This window comes from Aptenodytes patagonicus, chromosome 6 (genome assembly GCF_965638725.1).
Source record: "Aptenodytes patagonicus chromosome 6, bAptPat1.pri.cur, whole genome shotgun sequence".
NCBI classification, from domain to species: Eukaryota; Metazoa; Chordata; class Aves; order Sphenisciformes; family Spheniscidae; genus Aptenodytes; species Aptenodytes patagonicus.
The window spans coordinates 13,445,811-13,470,398 of NC_134954.1; the positions used below are offsets into that span (position 1 = coordinate 13,445,811).

The 24,588-nt window shown below is 64.8% G+C and overlaps 3 protein-coding genes across 6 annotated transcripts; 2 read left to right on the forward strand and 1 right to left on the reverse strand.

Annotated features, from left to right (window-relative positions):
- Positions 1–595: 595 nt before the first annotated feature.
- Positions 596–4,145, forward strand: LOC143161853 (PHD finger protein 13-like). Its single transcript, XM_076341233.1, has 5 exons — positions 596–727; positions 2,348–2,440; positions 2,604–3,219; positions 3,562–3,600; positions 3,710–4,145. Exons 1-5 carry the CDS (start codon positions 596–598, stop codon positions 3,934–3,936), a joined length of 1,107 nt encoding a protein of 368 aa, XP_076197348.1. The 3' UTR covers positions 3,937–4,145.
- Positions 4,146–5,848: 1,703 nt separating this feature from the next.
- LOC143161854 (uncharacterized) lies at positions 5,849–9,139 on the reverse strand. 2 transcript variants are annotated; one of them, XM_076341234.1, is made up of 2 exons: positions 8,914–9,139; positions 5,849–7,728 (listed from the first exon to the last, which is right to left on the reverse strand). In XM_076341234.1, exon 2 carries the CDS (start codon positions 7,701–7,703, stop codon positions 6,570–6,572), a length of 1,134 nt encoding a protein of 377 aa, XP_076197349.1. In that variant the 5' UTR covers positions 7,704–7,728; positions 8,914–9,139; the 3' UTR covers positions 5,849–6,569. The 2 variants fall into 2 exon arrangements, with proteins under 2 accessions (XP_076197349.1, XP_076197350.1); XM_076341235.1 differs by lacking the exon at positions 8,914–9,139 and adding an exon at positions 8,287–8,355.
- Positions 9,140–12,097: 2,958 nt separating this feature from the next.
- VWA5B2 (von Willebrand factor A domain containing 5B2) lies at positions 12,098–24,398 on the forward strand. 3 transcript variants are annotated; one of them, XM_076341238.1, is made up of 22 exons: positions 12,098–12,225; positions 15,749–15,904; positions 16,319–16,480; positions 16,750–16,975; positions 17,080–17,234; positions 17,674–17,805; positions 17,929–18,053; positions 18,200–18,376; positions 18,469–18,579; positions 18,702–18,904; positions 19,211–19,325; positions 19,408–19,593; positions 19,696–19,846; positions 19,922–20,211; positions 21,359–21,584; positions 21,674–22,018; positions 22,098–22,235; positions 22,313–22,432; positions 22,693–22,770; positions 22,995–23,064; positions 23,308–23,416; positions 23,753–24,398. In XM_076341238.1, the coding sequence occupies exons 2-22, from the start codon at positions 15,766–15,768 to the stop codon at positions 24,359–24,361; spliced, it is 3,867 nt and encodes a 1,288-aa protein (XP_076197353.1). In that variant the 5' UTR covers positions 12,098–12,225; positions 15,749–15,765; the 3' UTR covers positions 24,362–24,398. The 3 variants fall into 3 exon arrangements, with proteins under 3 accessions (XP_076197353.1, XP_076197351.1, XP_076197352.1); XM_076341236.1 differs by having other exon boundaries at positions 16,750–16,963; positions 18,702–18,861; positions 18,955–19,325; XM_076341237.1 differs by lacking the exon at positions 22,313–22,432 and having other exon boundaries at positions 16,750–16,963; positions 18,702–18,861; positions 18,955–19,325.
- Positions 24,399–24,588: the final 190 nt, after the last annotated feature.

Below are 24,588 nucleotides of genomic sequence, written 5' to 3' on the forward strand. Positions count from 1 at the left end.
CTGCGGTGCTGGGAAGGCTGGCGCCCCGGGTGGGTTGTGTGGGGCTGTGCCTGTGTCCCACTGGGCTCCTGAGGGCCGTGGGCCACCTCGGGGGGACACGGAGCAGGGGCGAGGCCGGGGTTGGGTGTCAGCTCCGGCAGGAGCCCGGATCCGGTTGTGGTTTGGGGGCTGCGAGAAACCGGGGCTGAGGGTGGGTGGGAGGAGGGGGCAGAGCAGGGGGGGCCCTGGTAACCCGGGGGGGGGGCGTGGGGACCCTGCAAGACCCGGGTGGGGTGCTGGGGCACTGGTGCCCGGCGGCGGGGGGGTGTCCCGGTGCCAGCCGGTGCCCCAGGGCCGTGCGGGGCAGGACGCGGGCCGGTGCCGCCGGTGGACAGGCCGGCCCTGTCCGCGCCCCCCTTCACCCCCCGCCGGTAGAGGCGGACCCCCCTACCCCTCCCACCGGGGCGGCCGGCGCGAGGCCCCGCCCCCGCCTTCCCCGCCACCAGGTGGTCCCGCCCCTGCGGCCGGGGCGGCGCTTGAGCCTCGCTCCGACCGGCGGCGGGCACCCACCGCACCGGGCAGGGCAGGGCAGGGCAGGGCGGGCCCGGCGGGCGGCATGAGCGCCGGCGGGGAGGCGGCAGGTGAGGGGCGCGGGGCCGCCGCCCCCGGAGGACCGTTCCCCCGCGGCGGGCCGCGCTCGGCGGGGAGTAGCCCCGTGCCCAGTCCCGGATCCCCCGTGCCCGAAGAGGTGAGCGGGGCGGTGGGAGAGGAGGGGGGGGCTCCCCGGGTGGCGGCGTGCGGGTGCCCGGAGCCACCGCGGGATGCGGGGGTGCCCGCGGGGGAGCGGTGGGGGGTCGTGTGTGTGTGTCTCTGTGTGTGTGTGTGCGCGCGCGCGGGGGGGGGGGGGGGGGGGGGCTCGGGCTCCTCTGTGTGTGTCTCTGTGCGCGCGGCGGGGGGGGTCGCGTGTTTGTGTGTGTGTGTGTGTGTGCGCGCGTGTGTGAATGCACGGGGGGGGGGGTCGCATGATTTTACGCCGGGGAAGTCGTGTGTGTGTGTGCGCTGGGGGGGGGGGTGTCGTGCGTGTGTGTGTGTGTGGGCGGGGGGGGTCGTGTGTCGAGGAGGGCTTTGCGGGAGGGCGCTCTGCGCGTGGGGGGGGGGTTGTGCCTGAGGGAGGCTTGGGAGGGCTGGGGGGGAGGGGGGGGGGCGCTGTGTGCGGTGTGTGTGTGCGCGGGGGGGGCTGTGTCTGTGTGTGTGCGAGCAGCCCCCGGGGGGCGGCTGTGGGCGCGGGCGGGGGATGGTGCCCCGGGCGCGGGTGGGGGTGCGGCGGCACGGCCGGGGACCTGCGTGGCCGGGTTGTGCCGCGCCGTGCTGCCCGCGGCGTGTGCGTGCCGGGGCGGGCCCGGGGCTGGGGGCTGCGGGGGTGCTGGGGTGCATGTGTGTGTGTGCGAACGGGGGGGCTGTTGTGTGCCGGTTCCGGGGGTGGGGGGTCCCGTGGTGGTGCCGGGGCGGGTGCTGCTTGTGCAGGGGGTGTCCGTGCCCATGTGCGGGGGTGGGGTCGCCCCCCCCCGGCGGCCGGTCGGGGCAGGACCGGGAGCGCGGCGCCATCTTGGGAGCCATCAGGTGCCCGGCGCGGGGACGGGCGGCGGCGGGGGGGCCGCCCCCTCCCCTGCTCTCCCCTCCCCGGCGGGCCGCGGCCGCCTTCCCGCGGGGACAGCTGTGCAGCCCGGCCCCGGGGTCTTTCTTCGATCCCCGGAGCCGGCGGGAGGTTGGGGGTGGGGGGGGGTGTCTGCTCCTCCGCTCCTGGCTCGGGGGGCGCCGGCGCGGGGCTGGCTCTGGCGCGGGCTCCCGGCCCTTCCCGGCGCTCCCGCACCACCGGGCCGTGGGTCCCCGGCGCTCCGTCCTCGGGACCTCGTCCCGAGCGGCGCCGGGCTCTTCCGGCTGACCCGGGAGCAGCCGGGGAAGCCCAAATCGCCGGGTGCCCTCCCAGCCCCGGCGCCTTCTCCCTCTGGCCTTGAGTTAGCTGGCAGGCGGGGGGGTGGACGGATGGACAGACGGACGTCCCCGGCACCGGAGCTCCCGAGCCTCTGACTCACGCTCTGCCGGGCAGCTGCTGTGCTTTCTGGGTGTCCCATCGTGTCATCATTGTGTGTCCCCCCCACCTGTAATCAGGGTTTTAAAGGGAAGGGCTGCATCTGTCGAGCCAGATGATGCAGATGGGTTGCAGGAAGGATGGATGTTCGGGTGACCTGAATATTATGTGCCTGTATAATTGCCTGGTGGTCCAGGGCTGGCTGCCAGGGTCGGCTGTGATACTTGGCTCAGGTGGGGGTATCCGGGGAGTTTAATCGAGACGTGGCGTTTGTTGCAGCCGTTGCAGAAACGACAGAGAACTGTGGAGGACTTCAACCAGTTCTGCACCTTCGTTTTGGCCTATGCAGGCTACATCCCCTACCCTGAAGAGGTAAGCAGGCTTGCGGGGTTTTCCTCTGCAAAAAGACTGGTTGCAGACCTAGCTCCTAATTCTTCTCCTGGAGGGTCGTTCTCCATCCCCAGCCCCTTCCTCCTTACCCTGAATGTCTGCGCTGCGGTCTCCCGTGCTAGTCCTGCATCTTCCCCTCTTGCAGAATGAGCCCTGGACCCACGGAGGCAGCATGAGTCCCCAGAACAGCACGGGCAGCACTCAGGACAGCGATAGCTGGGCCTCGTCCCACTCCGCCGACTGCCACGTCCTGACGGATGACGGGAGGAGCAGGAACGCTGTGGCCCGGGGGGCTGTGGACAACAGCCTGCTCGTGAGCTGCCCTGCCTTCCCCACCAGCTTCTACGATGTCCGGCCCCAGCAAACCAAACGGAAGAAACCACCAGCAAAGAAACTCATTTTGGAGCAGGAGGTGGAGAAGAAGGTGCCACTGAGCACTGGGAAGGGCTTTGGGGCAGAGCAGGACGGGGTGAAGGAGCTGGCTGCACTGGAGGGACAGGTGCCTCCCGTGAAAGAGCAGCTCTTGGAGCCTTCTCTCAACCCGGCTGGGGACCCCCAGCCCAACTCCCTCCTGGAGGAGCTGATGAAGGAGGAGAAGGACTGGATGCACGGAGCGCAGGGGACCGAGAAGCCAGCAGCAGATGATCCTCAGCTAAAGGAGCACGACCCCTGCTCTGGAGGGAGGAAAAGCCCCAGTTCTTGTAGTACCTTGGACCAAAGCGAAGGGGAAGATGCGAGCAGAGGGAGCTCCCAGCTTAGTGGTGAGTGTCCGAGGGAGCACAGAGGGCCCTGTTGTGTTCCAGCCAGTACCAAATATTTGCCCTCCCTCAGCTGCAGCCAGCCGTGCTGGCTGCAGGGAGGGCTTGTCCATGGCCCGAGCCTCCCCTAGCAAGAGGAGTGCCTTCGGGACTTGGGAGGACTGAAGAGCAGAGGGCAGGGAGCTGGGAGCTGGCCTGCCCTTTGGCAGCTCTGTTCTGCAGAGTGAGCAGTACAGACCTGAAACACGTCTGAAGTGGGGTGTAGAGGCGCCTTGCTCATCTCGTCTTTCCCCCCCCCCCCTCTTTTTTCCCCCCCTCTTTTTTCCCCCCCTTTTGCAACTTTAGCAGTCGAATTTGCAGCAGCTCCCAACACCAAAGCAGAAGGTGAGTGGGGGGCTGTCCCATTTAACACCGGTGGAACTGGCTAGTGTGGCCACAGCTGGACCTGCAGCTGGTAAGGTGGTTTCTGACCGGTGTCTCTCTCCCTGACCAGATGACGATGCCTGGGATCTGATCACCTGCTTCTGCCTGAAGCCCTTTGCAGGGAGGCCCATGATCGAATGTAACGAATGTGCTACCTGGATCCACCTCTCTTGTGCCAAGATCCGTAAATCCAACGTGCCTGAGGTTTTCATCTGCCAGCGATGCCGTGATGCCAAGCAGGAGATTCGCCGCTCGAACCGAGCTCGGACGGTGCCCCGCAAGCGCTTCTGTGACTGAAGCTCCTCTAGAGCAGGGAGGCTGGGGGTCCCCTTTTTAAACTGAAGACTGTAGCCCGGTTTGGCTAGACAATCAATGCACAGTAATGGCAGGGGAGGGGCTGGGCCGTGGGGCTGGACTGTCCCCCTTGCACTTCTGACTCCTGGAAGCTGCCACACACGTCCTCCCTGGGGATCGTGTTGACCACGGAGCTCGGTTACCCCAGAGGTGGGGGGGGGGGGAGGGGAGAGGAGGGTGGTCCAGCCACGCACTAGGTCACTCGGAAACATCTCTGTTCTCGCACAAAGCTGGCTCAGTGCCTTTCCCCAGGGCAGCCGAGGAGAACCTAGTCCAAGTAGTTTTTCTGTGGTGTGGTGGAAGCTTACACTTATCCCAAGATGTGATTCCCCTTCCTCCTTTTTCCTCACTGTTTTCCTTTCCTTGCCTTGGACCTTCAGGTGGGCTGCGATGGCAAAGCCCCGGGGAACCAAGTTCTCCTCCAGCAAGTAGCTGCAGCGCAGGCGAGCTCCTCCACGTTAGTGTACTGCCCTCAGGGCGGGAGGGGAAGGGACATCGGTCCTGCTGACGCCTGAAGCAGACTGGGGCTCTGCGTCTTTGGGGGTATTGGTGGAACCGTCCATCTTTGGTTCATCAGCCTTGTAGGCTGCACAGGGGAGGTCCTTCCCCTGGCCCGTGGTGCTCCTGGTTTCGTTTGCTGTGCCCGCGGCCCCAGGATAGTCCTGTTGGGTCAGGAACAGCAAAGGCATCCTCTGGTAGATGATTACAAAGGCTGTTCTTGCTGAGCAGCCCTCCTTGGTTCACCTTCTCCAGTTGCACTGAAGTCTCCTGTGTGAAAGGGGGGTGGGATTCCTGGTAGGAGACTGAGCAGTTGTCCTTGGAGCTGGCCGTGGCAGGGCTGGGAGCCCTCTGGAAGGGGAGCAGGAGGGTGCTCTGGTTAGCTTTCTATGTTTTCCACTTCCAGTTTAAAACAACTGAAGCTTGTACCCTGTGGCCATCTCCTGCCTGCAGGGCTGTCTGGTGGAGCATCTGCTTCAACACCAGCTGGATGCTGAGACCTGAGCTCCGATGGAGCCTGGAGCTGGGAGGGCCTTCCTTCCCAGCGCTCCTTCCATCGCAGGAGTTGTTGTTTTTTCCTGGATGTATAGAGTGAAACCTAATGACTTGTCAAGAGTGGGCCTTGAGCCCCTTCTGCTATGCAACTGCTGCTCCGGAGACATGCCCTCTCCAGGCCCCTGGTTAAGTTTAGTGGAAGGCTTTCCCCTGCTCCATGTCCCCTGTGCGCGGTGTGTGTGTGTGATCTCCCGGGGCGCCACATGCACTAACCGTTGGATCCCACCTCCTCCTCACAGCCCCTCCAAAGAGCCTGGCCCATGTGCCTTCTGCACTTTCCCTGGGGGATGCAGACCCCACTCCTGTCCTGGTGACACTCGGCTTGACCCCCAGTGTGCCGTGGGACAGCCCCCACTTGCTAGTCCCCATGACTATACTTCTTAACTGGGTTCTTTCCTACTTGCACATCTGGTTACTGTGGGACCACAGCTGGGGGAGGGTGTGGGGCAGCCCCCTGTCACTCAGCAGCCCCCAGGCTCATCCCTGTGCCTCTCTCCTCCTGTGGAAAGCCTGGGCCCCAAAAGTGCTTTATGTTTTTATAGTTACTTTGTATTGATATGTAAAATAGCAAATTCTGGTCCTTGCCCTGTGGAGTGTGGCTGGAGTCTTATGTATATAATAAAGTACTTTTGCCATAACGGTGGTGGCTTTGGCATAGTTTGGTGGCCTTGGGTCTTGCATCCCTCTGGGACCTGAGTGCTCCCCTTCTGCTGTGGCTGGGAGGGGACTTGGTGTGGGGATCCCACCCAGCCCTGCCCCCCCCCCCCAGGTAAACAACGAGCTGCACAAACAACAGGGAACGAGCGGGCCAGTGCATGTTGTATTTAATAGAGTGATGCCCACCTCCCCGCCCTGCTGCGGCGCATGGGGCTGCTCCACAGGAACATCCTCTGGAGCTGTGTGGGCTGGAGACCTCTTCAATGGGCACCGTCTTCCTGAGGCTGCCGCTAATTCATGATGAGCATCATGGGTTACTCCAAAGAAACAGCAGGTCTGACAGCTCGGGGTGTCCACATGCCCTTGCTGCAACTCTTAAGGCACATCACTACCTCAAAAGCTGTGTTTTGCTCTTGGGCTCTGACAAACCTTCCCTGGCTCTGTCCCCACTCCAGAATGGAGTTACGATTTAGTCCTGACAGCAGCTGAGGTGCCAAAGGATCTAGTTTTCTCCACAAAATAAGTGTTATTCCAGTAAAGAGGCATCACTGGCTTCCCCTGCAGATCCAAAGGTGTGCCAGCTCCCATCGGGCAGTGCTGTCGGGTCAAATGGGGGATGCAGTGAGAGGGACAGGACAAGAAGGCACTGGGGGCTGAGCGCTGGCCTGGCTGGGGCAGGAAGAAGTCACTGTTTGAGGGGACCCTTACCTGCTGGTGCATCATTTCAGTCCCAAGGCAGTTGCGTTGGGGCAGAGGCAGCGAACAGTCCAAGAACAACAGCAAAACCAGGCATAATTTCTATGCTAGGGGCCAAAGCTGGGTTTGCGCAGCCAAGCGAGCATCCTGGTGAGCGAGGCTGGGGGGGTCTACTCCTCCTTGGCCCAGACGGAGCCGTCTGCCTTCCCCTCCAGGTGGGGAATCACCGCCTCGGTGTAAAACTTCTCCAGCTTGGGCACCGTTTGCCGCCAGAACTCGGCATCGAACTTCACGGGGACCACGGCTGTCTCCTTGGTGGTGTGCACCACAAAGTCAGCCTGCTGGACGCCGGCGGCTGCCAGCTGGCACTGGACCTGGGTGAAATAGGCATGATCCTTCTTCAGGGCATAGGAGTCCCCATCCACCTCCAGGCAGAAGTCCTTGTCCTTGCAGGCCTCACGCACCGTCCTGTTCCTGTGCTTGTAGGGACACTTCACCTCCAGCAGCCCCAGGGCCTTCCCCGTGGCCGCCTCCTTGACAATGCCGTCCGGGCTCGCAGCGATCCAGCTCTTCTCTGGGTGAATGAAGAGGCCGCAGTCTTCCACCTGCACCGGCTTGCCCACGGCCTGCGACTTCAGCTGCTCGTAGGCCCGCACAGCCACCTTCTCATTGCGGACCCCCCAGGACATGGCCGGCGTCTGCACACTGGGGCTGGAGCTCACCACCGCTTTCAAGTAGGACTGGGGCACCTTAGCCGTCTTGCCGTTGGCAAACTTGCTGTTGGCGATCTTGGGGGCCACGGAGGCGGTGATGCGGTTCTCCCGCCACTCGTACCACTTGGGGTTGCTCCACTGGCCCCGCGTCTCCTTCTCCACCCACGGGATGTCTTGGTTCTCCAGGGGGGGCAGGAACTGGCTCCAGGCCCTGTTCAGGTCAGCCCCAGGCTTGTTCTTCTGCAGACGTGGGTCAGGTCTGGCCGGACCAGCAGCTCCTTTGGCATCAGGCGGCTTCTTCTGGGTTGCAGAGTAACTCCTGGCAGATGCCCTGTGCTGGTCCCTGGCATCTCCTAGGGCTCCACGGGATGCTGCAGGTCTCGGCTGAGAGGTGTCTGGCTTTGCCCCCCGCCCCTGGCTGGGGCCTGTGGCCCCAGCAGCCGGAGCACTCCTGGATCGGCTGCCTGCAGCCGTGGCCTTGGCCCGGGTGGCTGAGGCGGAAGGTGGCGGCGCGGCGGGGGCGGTTTTGGAGGCGGCTGTGGCCGGACGAGGGGATGACGTGCCGGTGGGCTCCTTCCTGGGTCTCCCCATCACTGCGTGTCAAGAGGGTCTCACACTGTGGGAATGGAATAAAATTGAACGCACTTCCCCAAAACAAATTTCCCTTTCTTTGGTCCTCCCTGCGCAGGCTGCCAGGGCGGCTCTGTCCCCACGCCTTTTCTCCGGTGACACCAGTTGGTGCACCATGGTGGCACGCCGGCTCGTTCAACGGTGCTGGGGTGCGCAACCTGCGTCCCCCCTGCCATTAAACCAGCCCTGTGTGGGGCCGGGTCTGCCCGCAGCAGCCTGTGCTCCTGCCCCGTGGCGGCCCAGCCGGCCCAGAGAAGGACGGGGGGGGAGGAGACACGGGACGGGACAGCGGGGTCACCCCGGGGCCACCTCGGCAGGGACAAGGGAGCAGTGCCCGTGGGTGCCGCGGCTGCACGGGGACCAGGCGGGCTCCCCCAGGGCCCGTCACCCGGCCAGCGTGGGACACCGCGTGGGGGTCAGACACGCGAGTAGGGGGACGCCGCCGCCCAGCACCGCTCCGCGGGAACCCCACGCGTGCTGTGGAGCCGGGGCGCGGGGCCCTGAGCCCCCCCAGGGGCCGCTCCCCGGTGCCGCCCGCTCTCACCGCTCCGCCGCCGCCGCTCCGGAAGCGCGTCCCGCCCGCACCACGTGTCCGCGGGGGCGGCGGCGGCCCCGGGACGCGGGGGGGCGGCGGGGAGCGGGGCAGGGGCCGTGGCCGTGGCCGGGGTGTGGGGCTGGGAGCAGCCGGCCCGGCCGAGCCCCCCGGCCTGCCCGCCGCTCCCCGCTAGAGGGAAGCAGCCGCTCGGCCATCCCCGCCCGCGGGGGATCTGCCCGGACCTGCCCGCTCCCTTCCGCTTTTCCTTCTGTTTTCTTCCCAGGTCTTCCTCCACCCGCGCCCCCCCCCCCCCCCCCCCGCTGCCCCCAGCCCCGCGGTGCAGCGAACATTTTGCTCTGGGCTGGGGACAAGCCCCTGCAGCTCTCTCCGTGCCCTGCCCGCCCCCCCGCCCCCGGCCTTTCGGGGTGGTTTCTCTTCCACATCCTCTTCTCCCGGCCCCATCTCTCCTGCCTGACTCCTCAGCCGCCGCTCCTGGGAGGGGTCCCCAGCCCCGTGTACCCCATCCCTGCCTGCGGGCAGGGGTCCGAGCCTGGCAGAGAAGCAGGCCAGCACGGCCCTGCCCGGCACCCAGCACCCCAGCTTTGCCCTCGGGCTCCCGTGCGAAGGGACAGGCACCTGACGGGACCCCGCTGCGCCGCTGAGCCCCGATCGCTGCTGGCACCGCGCTGGCCCAAGCCGATCCGAAACGCCACTGTCCGCCAACAGATCTTGCGCAGCAAGGCAGGCGTCAGGGGCGTGGGAGTTTCGGGTTCCCGAAACCCACAGAGTTTCGTTTCCAGCAGCGAGCCTGGCCCCGCCGTGAGCCAGCTGCCGAGCAAGCCCGGCAGCCCCAGGGTGGTGGCTGCGAGGTCCCCACGGCTGCAAGCCCCCGCTATTTTCGGCTGCGGAAAGGAAACCCAGCAGCCCCCAGCGCGTGGCCTGGGCCTGCCCGCACCAGCATCCTGGGAGGGTTTACAGCTAAGTTTGGGCAGGACAAGGGCTGGCAGCTTTCCCAGCTTGCTTCCCTAGGGGTCCCTGATGCCTCCATGAGCCATCTCTATCTCTGCTGATGTTTCATTTCCCGCTGCTTGCTCCCTCCAGCCCCTCTGTAACTCCCTGCAGCTGGGCAGGCCAGTATTGCACAGGTGTGTAACTGAGGTGTGCCTAATTTTGACCAGGCGTTCCCCTCCTCCTCCTCCTCCTCCTCCTCCTCCTCCTCCATGGCTACCCATCCTCAGGATCTCCTCTAATTTGGGCTGATTAATGAGCAGCAGACAGCTGAACAGGACACCCCTGCCCCTCTGCCCGCAGGCAGAGCCTTTGCCTGTGCAGCTCTCAGCTGGGTCCGAGGAGCCGCAGCTGCATCGAGCGCAGTCACTCCCAGCCTGACACCGGCTGGCATCTCCTCGGGCTTTGGGTTATTTCCTCCCACAGCACTCAATTTGCAGGGCTTATCAGTGACTTAGGAACTGAGAGCATCTGTGAGAGCTTTGTGCTCCGTGCTCTCTCCAGCCAGCTCTATCTCTGCGTAACAATTCAGCTCAATAAACCCAGGACAAGGTACAGATGATTTGGGGATAAATACCCAGATCGTGACCGGTCCCTTGGGTATTATGGCAGCCTCTGTTGAGGGCTGCATGGGGTTGTTGGGGTGCAAGGGCACTTAATGGAGCCGTTGGGCTGAGCCGGGCCTGTGTTTGCAAGGGTTTAATGCATGCCTTAGCTCGGCGCTCTGCCGAAGAGCAATGCCGAGCTCTCTGTGGGTTTATTTGTGGCTGCAACGAGCTGCTGTAGTGCAGCTGTGACAGTGCAGAGCAGGGACACGCATGCCTGTTGTCTGATGCTGGTGTGAGCGCTGTACGGAGCGGGACGGAGCCCATCTGTGTCTCACCAGGGCTGCTGCGCATCGAGGCTCAGCTGCATCCCTGGCGCTGCGCACGCTGTGGTTATTCGCCTGCTGTAACACCGGGGCTGCAGACAGCGTCTGACGCCGTGGGCTGGCCGAGCCCCATCGCCCTGGCTCGTGGCACCGACCCAGCGATTGCATTTGGACGCTTTTCTTTGCCTCAGCTTGGCCTAGAAACAATATCTCAGAGAAAAATCAAAGCTTGCAGGTTTTTTTCCTGGGGCTGGAGCAGCCGCGGCGCTTGCCATGATGATGGGAGCAGGAGCCCCGTGTGCGCTGCAGGCTGGGTGGATGTGCTGAGGTGCATGCTGTGCCTCCAGCAGCTCGCAGAGCTGGCATCTGTCATGTAGGGGGGGTAATATATGGATTAGCATCCTTCTCCTGTGGTCATAAATGACAAGGAAGGAGAGCAGCTGCATGCTTTAGCTCTCCTCTCTCCCCGTGCAGCGCAAGGAGGACAAGCGGCATGCCATGGGGCATCTTGCACGGGGAGAGGGAATGGCTCAGCATGCTCTTGCAAGCAGCCCGGGGACATGCAGAGTGCCTCTCTGCCAGATAATTTGTGTTGGCTGAAGCTCAGGGTAAAGGGTCTGGAGGAGGGAGCGTGCCTGGTGCTACCGCGTGCGGCAAAGGGCATCTTCTGCTGAGATTTTCCTCCTTTGCTCCTGCTGTCACCTGTGAAACCCGTGCCAAGGAGCCAAAGCTGTAGTGGTGTGTGGGTCAGCTTAGAGGTGAGATCCGGTGGGGAGATGCTGCTCTGCCAGGCCTCCTCGCTCTGCTGCTGCTCCGAAATCACCTGCTGAGGACCGGGGACCGCTCTCCCTACTGGCACCGCCTGCTTTTTCTGCCCCAGTTTGTGCCTGTGTGGCTGGGCTGGCTCCAGGTTCGGTGTGGCTGTGATGGTGGGTTTTGCGGTGCATGGGAGGGTGGGGGCTCCTCTCTGCGTGCTCTATAAAAAGAGCCGTGGCAGCACAGCCCTATCTATAGCTCAGCGAGGGAGCTGCCTGCACAAGGTAGGGCAGGGATTAGCCCCAAATCTGACTGTTTTCTCCGGTCCTGCTCGGGAATGTGAGACTGGCAGTGGCGGCTGAGGGATTCCCAGTGCACCCTGAGCTGGGCTCACCAGTGAGATCTCCCTGCCAGCAGACGTGTCCTGGCTTTGCCGGGGTTTCCTGACTGTCTGCACCCTCCCCATGGGGGCTTGTTGTCATGCTCATCACCCAAAGGCTGGGCTTTCCCCAGATTCCCCCTCTTTCCTGCTCTTTGGGGCTGAGATTTCCCTGCAGCACATGGAGGCTGACAGGGATGGTCCTGGTGGGACCCCAGCGTGTCTGGGTTTGGGGTGGATGCTCGGCATCCACCTGTGCCCAGTTCCCTTGTGGCAGTCTCAGGGCGGTTGACACTTCTCCTAGCAAAGCTGGTTGTGACAATTGTGGCCCACGGTATTTGCACTGGAGAGTTCAGCCGGCTGATGGGGGATTGCGTTTTGCCCTATGCTTTGTTGGGGGGGGGGGGGGGCACAGGGGGCAGCTGCTTGTCCTGGGCAGCCAAACCCCATGTTTGTGGGTGCCGCAGCATCACCCTGAGGTCTTACCAGCACCAGAGTTTGGCTGGACATCTCCATGCTGTGCGTGCAGAGCAGCCCATGGCAGTGGGCCCTGCTCTTGGCCGGTGCCTGTCACCCTCTGGGGGTGCTGGCCGTCCCCTGAGACCCCCAGCACCACCCATGAGAGCATCCCCCATCCCTCCCCGGGGCGGCGGTACCAGGGCGTGTGTCTCTTTAATGAGGCTGGGCTTGGAGCAGCTCTGCTGCTGGCACAGGGAGCGAGGGATGGAGCGAGGGCGGTGAAGGAGCCAGTGCCAGAGAGGGAGCCTGCAGCAGGGAGAGGCGGGGAAGGACCGCTCATCCCCCCTGGGTACTGCAGCCCCCAGAGCCGGAGGGGCAGGGAAACCCACCTCCAGGGCAGAGGGCTCTGTGGAGGGCAGGGAGCCAGTGGGTGCTGAGCCGAGCCTGCAGCCCCTGTGTCATCCTCCTCCTCCAGGTAAGGGCCAGGGTGGGGGGGAGTCTGGGACCACGGTCGCCTGGGACCCTGTGGGTATCCTGCGATTCTTGGGTGCCCCAGGGTCGCACACCTGCTTTTGGGGCAGCCCTGGATCGCAGGAGGCACGAGAGGTTCAAGATGAGGCAGCAGGGCCACAAAAGTGCTGAAATCACCGTCCGGCACAGACCCAACAGGACTGGCTTTAATAACTGCTGGGAACATGCCCGAGGGTATCAGCAACTGGTCCCTGGCCCATGCCACAAATGTCCCGTGGCTGGAGGAGCAGCAGGACCCTTTTGCAGGGCTGCCCTGCCAGGACGTGCCTGTGTTGGGGGGGATCCGGGGAGGGGGGCTGGACATTTTTTGGGGGTGTGCCTATGTTACAGTGCATTGAGGGCAAGTAACTCCTGTTCCCTGGCATGGGGCTAGGGTTTTCCAGGGGTTTTTGTGGCTCTAGGGAGGCGAGAGCAGCAGCACAGGTCCTGGATGTGGTGGTTCTGGATGCGGTGCATGTGCCGGGGCATGTGTGCATGTATGCACGTGCGTGTGTGTGTGTGTGTGTGTGTTCAGCGGGCTCTGCTCTCTGTTTCGACTTCCCAGCAGACCAAGCAGCAGTGCCAGCCAGGGGACATCACCGCAGGCTGGAGGCTCGGGCTGGGGACAGCCCACCCGAGTGTGGTGCCAGGCAGCCCTTCGCCCCGTCCCCTTCACCTGCAGCCACCAGGGAAATCCCTTTCCCCTCCACTCCTCTTTGGGCTCTCTGCAAAGTGGTGTGCCCTGCGAGCCCTGGGCAGCAGGGCCATAACCTCCTGCCTCTGTGGCCTCCTCCCTGCTCCAGGAGTCGGGACAGATCCTGCTCTCCTGCCCTTGTGCCCCATCCCAGTGGAGCAATGCAGGAACATTCCGCAGGGAGGGGAGGCGAGGGAAGCAGCGGGCAACACGGGCGAGCAGGAGGGGCAGCGATGCCTTGCCTCGGGTGCTGCCACAGAAGCTTGGGCTCCTCTCCTTCCATCCCTCTCATACCGGCCTGTGCCTCTGTCACTAGTGGAAATTTCCACTGGGTTTGCCTGTGCCAGGGCTGGCCTCAGCCTTCCCCGGGACCACGCTGCACCCCGGCGCGGGCGGCTGTCGCTGCAGCAGGTGAAACTCTGACAACTTCGCAGGCAGCTAAGGAGGGTCTGCTGGGCTCAGGCGCCTGGCTTGTGGCAGCTGCCTCGCTGGAAAAACTCAACCTGCCCACAGGCGAGAAGAGAAATGTTAAGTTTTGCTGACCTAGAGAAGAGTTGGCTCCTTCTTGCCTTCGCCGAGGGTTTTCTGCTGCCGGCACGGCGAGCCGCCCCCAGCCTCGCTCCTGCTGCAGCCCCCTCCGTATCAGGGATGCTGCTGGTTAAACCAGCTTCTGTGGGCAGCAGGTGGAGGGGGGAAAGCAGGGGGCTGCGAAGGCACTGGCAACCATGCTGGGGATGGGGGGGGGGGGGGCAGGGACCTGTTGGTGATACCGCGCTGGTACGCAGGGACAGTTTGCTGTCCCAGGGGAAGAGGACGAAGAGGCCGGGGCGAAGACCGTCCAGTCTGGTTTTATTCATTAGCACGGGGCTTAGAGCAGCCAGCACAAAGCGTGGCAGGGCCAGATGGGCCCTGTTTACTCTCTGAGAGTAAATGTAAAGAGAAGTGATAAAAAGCAGCCAGGACAGCTTCTCTGGTAAGTCCCTGGTAAACAAGCCGGCGGTGCCCTGGCCAATGGGTGGCACGGCAAATAGCAGGCGCGTTGCTGAGCATTAAGCTGGGTGCCTTGGGAACAAATGGAAGGGCTTTGGGGTGAAATCTGTCTTTAATGGTTTGATGCGGCTGGGCTGGGGGAGTCCCAGTCCCTGGAGCCCAGCTGGGCGCTGCGGTCAGGGCAGGACCCGGCTGATGATGTTCCCGATGGTGGCACGGCCAGCGTGGAAGAAAACCGGGCTGTGCATTGCCCCTGTGCTGCCTTGTGTGCTGGGATAGCAATTTGGGGGGGCTCAGCAGGGCATGCAGCATCCTGCATGTGGGGTGAAGGACTGGAGATGGTGGGGGGTGGTGGGGTGGCCAGGACCTGCCAGCATAACACTGCGATGCCAATTGAGCAGATAAACAGCTCCCCTCCAGTGTAATGGACTTATTTTCCTGGGATGCAGCCACGTTGCTAATGCACTTCTCTGCTTCTCAGGGGCTCCCTGCCTTGTGCCAGCCATGGGCTCAGCCCTGGTGCTGCCTCCGAGGATGTAGCCCTGCTCCGCTTTCAAGGATGCTCTGAGAGGCACCCTGTGACCGTGTGCTGAGGGCACCCCGAGCCTCCTGTTACTGATGCTCATATGAGCCGTTCCTGGGACGAAGGCCACCGGAGTGGAGGGACCAGATGGTTCACTTCTACCTGGCCTTGTCCTCGCCCCGGGCACGTTGCACGGTGAAGCGCCAGCACACAGCGTGACGCGGGGACCTCACTGCCGTTGGGTAGCAGGCGCTTGGGGCAGGCAGGAGATACAGTGTGAAGGTGCAGACCCATGCCTGGAGCGGGACCCATGCACAGTATCCGCGGAGAGGCGGGGCTAAGGCTGACCCAAATATTTTATGTGAATATGCGATGGCATGGGGTAAGGCAATGTTAGAGAGATGCCTTGGCTCCGGGCAATCATTTGGGATGCTGCTCCCAGGTGGTTTTCCCAAGGGGAAGAGAGGTGTGGAGCGGGTTGGTGCCCTGGCTGGAAGGCATCCTCAGCCACCTCTCCTCCCACGACCGCTGCTGAAGGGTGGGATGCTGCACGTGTCCATCTCTGGGCAGAGCATCACTCGCCCAGAGGCAGAGAGCTTTGTCCCCCGAGCTGGGCTCCCCTCTGCAGTGCCTTCCCCTCTGTGCTGCTCTTCAGTGCAGCGCTGACCTTGTTGTTAATTATTAAACCCCCAGCAAACACTGCTCGCTGTTTTGTCCTAGTTACGCTGTGGGCTTCTCGCCTTTTTTTCTTTTTTTTTTTTAAACAAATTACCCTGGTAACCTCTGTGGGTGGATGGAGATGGGAGCAGCAGATGCTCCTCTCCCAGCCAGTGCGGGAGATGGTCTGGGGAGGCTCTGGAGCCACCGAGCTGCTGTGGGGTGGCCGAGAGATAGGCTGCGTGTGGCTGGCTGTTATCCATCGTGTCTAGGAGTCCCTGCTTGTCTGCTGGGACTCAGGGCTTGCGTGTAACTGCTGCTGCCCACAGGAAGTCGTTTTCCTGCCCAGCAGCTGGGTTTATTTACCCATGGGGTGGAAGAGCTCTCTGTGGGCTTCTGTGGCTCCAGGCCTGGTTTGCAGGTGGGCTGGGGTCCAAGCAGAGACCTGGGTCCAGGTCCATGTGTTTTGTGGATGCTGCAGAGCAGCATCCCCGGGCTGGGGAGGGCTGGGGACCTGCTCCACCCTTGCAGGCTGGGCACATGGAAGCAGCTTGCGTGCACAAACCCCTTTCCGGCAGACCCTGTCCCCCGAGCACCCAGCACCTGCCTCCCTTCTGCCCACAGCTGCCTGCCAAGGGACCATGCCGGGCCTGTACGCCCTCTCCTCCTGGGAGGCTCTGCCCCTGAAGAGCTCCAGGGTGAAGGCTTGTGCCAACGGGTACTCCCTGAGCATCACCGCTCACCTCGTGTACACCAACCCCCGTGAGGAGCCTGTGGAAGGTAAGGGGGAGCTATCAGGGCTGGCAGTGACCCGGGCTGCCTGCGTGGCCCCCTAAAAACACCCATGCTGGAGAGCATCCCATCTCCAGCCCACCTGTGTCCTGGCCCCCAAACCTTGCTTGGTTTGGGGAGCGAAGGCGAGGTCAGCAGTGGTGGGGGCACCGCCGACACCCAGCATCGCCCTGCGGGCAAGAGAAGAGTGGGGCCAGGCAAAAATATTCCCAATGCTGAGGAAGAGGGGGATTTCATCCTCCCTGCCCTCCTCCGGGCTAGTGAGGCTCTGGGTCCTTCCTGTGTGTTGCCCAGCTCCCGTGCATTTAAATTACCCTGCTCTTAGTGGTGCTGCCATGGGCCGGCCAGCACCGCGGCGGTGTCCGTGCCGAGATCTGCCTCGGGGCTCTCTCCTGCCCGCAGGTGTCTTTATCTACCCGCTGGAGGAGTCGGAGGTGGTGGCTGGCTTCGAGGCGGTAGTGGGCAGCCGGCGGGTGACATTCCAGGTCCAGAACCGGCACCGGGCGCAGGACTGCTGCCTCCAGTGTGGCCCCAGCCCCGGCCGGCTGCGCCGCTGTGCCGGCGGTAAGTACCGTGGCACGGGCGATCCTGTTGGGTCCTCCTGGCCAGGAGGCTCAGAGCCCAGGGAGGGCTCCTCATCCTCACTACTGCTTTTCCATGAGGACTGCTGCTGCTCCCTGTGCCAGGGCAGCCCCGTCCCCTTTCCCCTCCGTCTGCCTCTCCTGGGTCTTTACCCTTTGCATGGCCTCTGTTGTCCCCTTTGAGAGTATTAGTGCAATTAACACCCGCCTTCCCCAACCTCGCTGACCCTCCTGTGTCCCTCCCCTGCCCAGGCCACCTTGTCCTGGACGAAGACACAGAGCGCTCCACCTTCGTCATCGTCACGGGCACGCTGTGCCCGGCGGAGAGCCTGGCCGTCACCCTGAGCACGGCGCAGGAGCTGGCCACGCTGCCGGACGGGGCCCTGCGCCTCCTCCTCCCCCCCATCCTCACGCCCCACGTCCCCACCGTCCCCGAGAGCGAGCCGGCAAGCTTGTGTGACGACAGGTTGGCCCTATGGTGATTTTCATGGCTTCCTCAGTCTCCGCCATCCCAGGGGGGGGATGCCAACACTGGGCGAGCAGGGAGGGGGGTGGGAGCCATCACTGCCTCTCCCCTTGCAGCCCCACCAGCTGTTTCGGGGGGCCTGGTGCCCGGGGCCAGCCATCCCCCACAGCGCCTGCGGAGAGCGTGGATGTCTTTCGGGGACGACCCTGCAACCCCTTTCCTTACGAGTTTGCCTTTGAGCTGCTGGTGAAGGGCCCCTGCTTGCTGGCAGGTAGGGGGGTGGCTCAAGCGGTGTCGGTTGGTTGGGTAAAACCTCCCGAAATATGGGTGACAATCCCTGGGATGGCGTCCCCTGGTCCCTCCGTGCTTCTAGGGGGACAAAAGCCCCCTTCCCGGGCAGCCTGTTGCACTCCCTACCCACAAAGAAGCCATCCCACTCCTGGGGCTGGAACGCCCCAAAGTCACCCCGTGCATGGCTTTGGGCAGCCCTGGGTCAGCAGCTTCCTTCCCCGGGGAGACGCGATGGACAGGGGACAGGACGGGTGAGGAGGGGATGCAGGGCGGTGGGGACACGCTCCTGGCCGCCGGCCCAGTTAATCCTGTTAGAGCCGGCAGGGAGCAGCCACTGCCGCGGCGTCAGGTCCGGCACAGGCATGGGGGCCGAGGCAGGGGGCACGAGGGGCTGCCCCACCACCTCCTTCCCCTTGTAGGGCTGGAGAGCCCGTCCCACACCCTGCGAGCTGACGCCTACCCCTGGGCCAGCTCTGCTGCCACCACCTGCGTCACGCTGGCTGAGCCCCATCGCTACGACAGGGACCTGGAGATCATCCTCTACCCCTGCGGTGAGGGGGGATGGTGCCCTTGGCGCGTTTGGGGGAGATGGGGCACCACCCCAAAAGCATCCGGAGCATCCCCCACCCCCCCTGTGGTGCAGGGTGGCTCTGAACCCCCCCTGTGGCCCCCAGAGCCCCACCACCCCCACCTGGTGATGGAGGACGGCACCATGACGTACCCCGAGTACGAGGCCCACGTCCGGAGCCGCCGGGATTACGTGCGGATTGCCAGGAAGGATGGCAGTGGCGAGAGACAGGTGACAGGGCATGGCTGCCACCAGCCCAGCAGGGCCTGGCAGGGAGGAGGAGGAGGAGGAAGGAGGGAGGCTGTGGGAGGGGGGCAAGGAAGACCTCTGTGTGGGCCGGGGGGTGTGAGAAAGCCCTCGGCCCGCCTGGCTCGCAGGTGGTTTTCGTGCAGAAGCGTTTCCACAAGGACATCTTCCCCAACCCTGTGCTGATGCTGAACTTCTGCCCGGTGGCGGAGGGTGTCCCTGGGGACCTGCAGAGCGTCACCCGTGAGGTCCTCTTCCTCGTCGACTGCAGCGGCACCATGAGCGGCCCCGACCTCAACAAGGTCAAGGTGAAGCACAGCCACGGGGTGCCGCGGGGCTGGGGATGCTCTGCAAGTGGCCAGTCCTTAGCAGCCCTCCCCGGTCCCTGCTGTCACCCCAGGAGGCTTTGCTGGTGGCCCTGAAGAGCCTCCCGTCGGGGACGCTGCTCAACATTGCCAGCTTCGGCGCCGAAGTCAAGCCACTCTTCCTGTCCAGCCGCCTCTGCAGCAACGTGAGTGTCACCGGGCAAAGCCCCACACCAGCCCCTCTCAGTCCCCCCTCCCGGCTCCCTGTCACGGGGTTGGGGCTGGCGAGCTGGGGGACTGCTGCGAGGCTGGCTCTCCGTGCGGGCAGGAGACGCTGCGGCGCGCCTACGAGCATCTCGGTGGGCTGCGGGCAGACATGGGCAGCACCAACCTGCTGGCAGCCCTGGGCTGGGCGCTGGCACAGCCCCTCCACCACGGCTACCCCCGCCAGCTCTTCCTCTTCACCAACGCGGCGGTGGGCAACATAGGTAGGATCCTCCGGCTGGTGCGCAGGCAGGCCAGCACCGTCAGGTACGGCACCGGCACCGTGGCGAGGTCACGGTGCTTTCCATGTCCCCTAGGCTGTTCCCACCGATTTCTCCTTCTGCAGCCCCAAATCTCACCTCCGCCAGCCCCGAGGGTGTCCTTCGCCCATCACATCCCCCAACCCCACCGGCTCGGCTTCCCCTGGGATGTCCCAACCTGGCATGCAGCCGGGGCGGCATCTCTGGCTATCAAACACCCCTTCCCATCCCTGCTGCAGGGCTTGCCGCCGGGCTGCCCAGCCCCTGGCACTGGCCCGGCCATGGCTCTTCATCACCTAGCTCTCTCCTGCAGGTGCTTCAGCTTCGGCATGGGCCCACGGGCGTGCCGGCAGCTGCTGAAGGGCATGGCCAAGGTGAGCCGGGGCTGTGCTGAGTTCCTGAGCCCGGCCGAGAGGCTGCAGCCCAAGGTAACGCCCGGGCAGGGATGGGGGGTGCTGGGGGCGCGGGGGCTACCGCAGTGCCTGACACTGGCTCCTCTCCCCACCCCAGCTGATCAAGTCCCTGAAGAAGGCAATCGAGCCAGCCGTCAGCGACATCACCATCGACTGGTATGTCCCCGACAGCATGGAGGCTCTGCTCTCGCCCACCGAGCTCCCGGCCCTCTACCCCGGTGACTGCCTTGTCAGCTACTGCGTCCTCTACAGCATCGCCCGCTTCCGCAACAGGCGCCCGCCAGTACGACCGGCACCGCCCTGGCATGGGGAGGATGGCACGCTCCCCGTGCCGCTGGCTTCTCCCGGTGCCGGGGGGGTGACGGCGGTGCCCTCTCTCTGCCAGGACCGGGAAAGGGCTCGCCGGGGCTCAGCCTTCCCCTCCCAGGAGGAGGTGCCCAGTCCTAGAGAGAGCCGCCAGCCGCCCCAGAGCACCCCGGGATCCGGGGATGCCTCCCTGGAGCTCTCCGCTGGGGGCACAGAGGTGTCAGAGCAGAGTGAGTGGGGCCGGGGCCGGGGCAGGGGGCAGGTGTGGGAGCCGTGGTCTGACGGGGTGTGCGCTTGCTGGGCAGGTGCGGATCCCGTTTCGGGGGGAGACATCTGGAAGCGGATTTACCAGCCCTCCTACATCCAGGAGCAGTACGTCCTGACGCACTGCTCCATCAGCACCGACCGCAGCCGGGGGCTGCTCTCCCGCAGCTCCACCAGCAGCGAGTCCACTGGCTCCCGCGACGTGGCCCCCGAGGGCGGCTCCTCGGCCCCCGGTGCCGATGCCGCCTCCCAGCAGGGCCAGAAGAGCCTGTCCCTCTGTGAGTCCTCCACCAAATCCGCCCCGCTGCCCTCTGCCCCGGCTGGCACCAAGGTAAGGATGCCAAAGGGGTACAAGGGCTCACGCATGGGGGGGTTGCTCCTGGCTCAGCTGGGGTCTGGCTGTCCCATTGTGCCCGGACATGTGGCCGCCGGGCTGGAAACCAGAGCGTTGTAGCCTGGATTTTAAGGAAGGATCAGCTGTGGGTGCCACGAGGAGGCTCCTCGGGTGGTTTTGTCCTACTGGAATGGGATAGCTGGGGACCAGGAAGCTGGTCTCCCAGCTCCCCGGGCCAGTAGTCAACTGGGTGGCTAGCAAACCACCCTAGCCAGCTCAGATCCTTGTTGATGCTACAGAAATTAAGTGAAACTAGCTGGGCTGGCATCAGGTAATGAATCTGCCAAGCTGGAGAGGAGGGGGTGGGATGGCTGACCTCCTGCCCGGCTCCTTCAGCCCTCAGCCAACACTGCCCGACATTTCATTAGCGGTGGGCAACATCCCTGCTGCTTCATACCTGGGTTTAAAACCCAGCCAGGTCGCTGGGATGGGGAGAAGCAGCTCCCCCGGTGACGATGGCCCCAAGGCCGGGTGAGGCCAGCTGTCACCCAGCTCCGGGACATGCTCCTTCCCCGTGGCACGGGTTAGATAACCGGCTCCCGCCGCACAACAGCACAGCTGGTGGCCTTTGCTGCCGAAATGTCAAGCGTAAGTGATTTCCCTGCAGTGTAAACGATCCTCCCCAGGCTCCCTGCTGCCGGGGGGAGAGGTGGCATGGGCGCCGCTGCCCTGCCGTAGCTTTTAGGTGAAGCATCTCAGTGCGGGGACATCACTCTGTGCCAGGGACTGCATTCCACTGTAGCATCATCCAGCCTGAGCAACTGAGCTAAGCGCCCCACACACATGAAAATCCCCGCCAAATCCTCCTGCCTCGGCGTCAGCCTGAGTCAGCCCCCAGGGATGTTTGCAAACTCCTGTCTCGGTGCTGTCAGTCCTTCCCATGTGTACGAGGAGCCTGGCGAGCATCACCCGCTGCCCTGCGAGGCTGCCGGGTGCCAGCCTGCAGAGCAGCGGGGCTGGGCGTCAGCCAGCAGCTCCGGCCAACAGCCGGCCGGGGACGCAGGTGCCCCATCATGGCTTGGCTTAGTCTGGGTTCTGTGCCGGTGCCTTTGCCAGGCTCGCCGTCAGCCTCCCCCCTCCGCAGGTGACGGTGGCCCTGAGCACGGAGGAGCTGGTGCGGCAGAAGAAGGCGCTGGCACGTGCCGCCCTGGCCAGCCGCAGCTTTTCCTCGCCGCATGGGGAGCTGGACGCCCACCGGCTGTGCCAGGCACTGGAGAAGGTGTCACAGAAGAGGAACCAGTCCCTGGAGGGGCGGCTGGACAAGCTGGGACCCCAGTCACGGTGCCTGCAGCCCAGCACAGTGGAGTCAAGTGCGTGCTGGCTCCCAGGGGACGAGGGCGGCGGGGACAGCGCCAGGTGCCCCCCCGCCTCGCTGAGGCCACATCTTGCCGTTGCCCAGATAACCTCCTCTCGCCCACCCACCTGGACTGGGACATGCTGGTGGAGCCCTCCTACCTCTTCAGCGCCTCGCCAGTGCCCGAGCCGGGGAAGCCCAGCCTGGGCGATGCCGGCCTGCCCCTGCGCTGCCAGGTGGTGATCCACGCGCTGCGGGCTGGCAAGCCGGTGTCCTGGGAAGTGACGGCCTCGCTGGAGTCGCTGCTGCAGCCCCGGGAGGGGCCGGGCAGGGAGGACCCCCTGCGGCGGGCGGGCAAGGCCTGGGACAAGCCGCTGCACCACTTGGCAGCACGCTCCGTCATCCGGGACAATGAGAACGCAGCGCAGCGGGAAGCCGAGCTGGAGCAGGGTGGGTGCCAGTGCGTGTCCCCCCCCACCCCAGCACAGCCCCGGCATCCCCCCACCTCTAACCGCCTCGCTCCGGGCAGGTTTCGCCCGCCGGTTTCGCCTGAAAGCTGCGCAAACCAGCAAAGCCTGCAACGTGCCTTCTCTCTACACCCGCCTGGTGCCTGTGGACAGTGCCACACAGGCAGCCCTGCCCATAGTCCCCGAGGTGTGGGGCACAGGTATGGCTGGGGGGCCCGGCGTGCTGGGGAGGGAGCAGTGAGGTGACGGAGGGCTGAGGTGGCACCGTCCCTTGCAGCTGGCTCGGCCAGCCGGCCACGAGCTGCTGCGGCAGGGAACTGGCACCACAGGAGCTCCTCAGCAGGACTGGGCCAGCAGTGGGATGCGGAGGAGCAGGATGAGGCCCCCATCGCTGCAGGTACCGATCCGAGCCCTTACATTGGCTTATGCTGACCTGCATAAGGACCTGCCTGAGCGCCGGGGTCCCTGGGGACCCTCAGCTTGCGGCTGTGTGGGGCTGGTCCCAGCTGCAGCGCTGTGGATGCCTGGGAAGAGGCATTGGTCTCTGCCCCACACTGCGGGGGGACACGGGGGGACAGCGTAGCAGCCCCTGGCAGCAGCTCCGGGCCGTGAGAGTCCCGGGAGCCCAGGGGCCCTCAGGTCTTCGCTCTCTTGCAGAGCGAGATGAGACCCCCGGGTCTCCAGCCAGCGTCTCCTCCCCTACCTATGGCTGGGAAAAGCAGAACTGCTCGAACGGTGCGTCCAGGGTGGAGGGGGCCAAGGGCTGGATGGTGGGGGACGGGGGGTGGCCCCAGCACGCTGTTGCTGGCAGCTGAGAGCTGGAGCATCTGCTGTGCCCACGCTTGCCCTTGCTGTCCAGGGCACGTGGGCTGAACTGCCCTCACAGGTGCTGGGGGGGGAGCGGGACACACCTCTGGGTGCATCATGGCCCCCCCATGCTCAGCCGTCCCCCCTTGCAGGGCCTCCAACCAGCCCTTCCACCACCTCCATGGGCTCCCAGAAATCCACGGAGAGCATCGCTGGCTCCAGGTGAGCCTGGGGGGGGTGGGGGGATGCGAGGGCCCAAAAAATGGCACATTGCAGGGAGAGGAGGACAGTGCCACTTCTTGGGTGCTGCAGGTCCAACATCCCCTGCCAGCTCCTGCGGCGTAAGGCGGGGGGGGGAGGGGGGTTGGTGCTCCAGCCCCTTCCCTGCAGCAGGCTGTGGTCCAGCTGCCCTTCAGGAATTGCCCCCCCCCCTCCCCCCTGTTAACTCACCCGTTTGCCCCACAGGTTTAGCCTGAGTAGGCGCAGGGGGCCCAGCCTGGTGCTGCGCCCGCAGTGCCTCAGCCCGGAAAGCGAGCGCTCCAGCAACCATGCCAGCCACGACTACCTCCCGCTGGTAAGGACCCTGTCTCCATCACACCCGGGGCGGGGGGGCCGAGCAGGCACCTTCCCTGCTGGGTCGCAGCCGAGCCGCCCAGGTGATGCCTGGCAGCACCAGCAGCGGCACCCAGCTGAGGATGCAAACCTGGTGGGTGCCTGCTCAGCTCCGCTGCATCCTTGAACAGCCCTGGGGGCCTTTGCTGGCTTTTTTGGGGGGAAGGGGGGGGGAGGAGGCATTGGACAGTCCCTGTGCCCCAGGGACACTCCTGCAGCCCCCACCACTGAGTGCTGGGGGCCGTGGTGGGTCTGCGTCCCTCCCTGGCCCCCCCGGTTGCCTGCCCCTCCATTGCAGGTGCAGCTGCAGCAAGCTCGGGGGCCGTTCCAGCTCACAGAGAGTTTCTCCGAAGTGGTACAGATCCCCCTGGACCGCCTGCGCCGGGCCTCCCCCTACGCCTCCCACCGAGCCAGCCTCAGCCCTGCGTCCCCGGGGGCCAGGAGCAGCCCCGAGGCAGGGCCCGGCGGCGAGGAGGGTGAGGAGCCCGCCGCAGCCCCACAGCCCGGCTCGCCCCCATCCCAGAGCACTTGCTCTGAGGTGCCCAGTGTAGCCGTGTGGGCGCAGGCGGACAGCGGGCACGGCTCAGAGTCCGACACCGGCCCCCACTCAGCCGCCCCCTCCGAGGCCGGCGTGAGCTGGCAGGACACGGGGTCAGAGGACCTGGAGAATGCCAGCTGGGCCACGGCAGTGGCCTTGGCATGGCTGGAGCATCGCTGCGCCGGCTTCTTCGAGGAGTGGGAGCTGGTGGCGGCCAAGGCGGACGCGTGGCTGCAGGCGCAGCGGCTGCCCGAGGGGGTGGACGTGGGCTGCCTCAAAGGGGCAGCCAGGCACTTGTTCCTGCTGCTGCGTCACTGGGACGAGAACATCAAGCTGAATATGCTGTGCTACAACCCCAACAACGTCTGACGGCCACCGGAGGGGCCAATAAAGACGCCTGGCTCTGTGCTGCCTGCACAGGCATCTCTGTTACGGGCAGGGAGACGTCGGCCCTGTTCAGGCCACGCTGGGGTTCACCAGAGTCCTGGGCGGGTGGGCGTCAGCCCCTTCCCAACCATCTCCCGTGGGAGGAAGCAGACAGGGGATTAGGAAAAGCTGTGCTGGAGGGATCCCTGGCCTGCATCAAGGCGATTCAA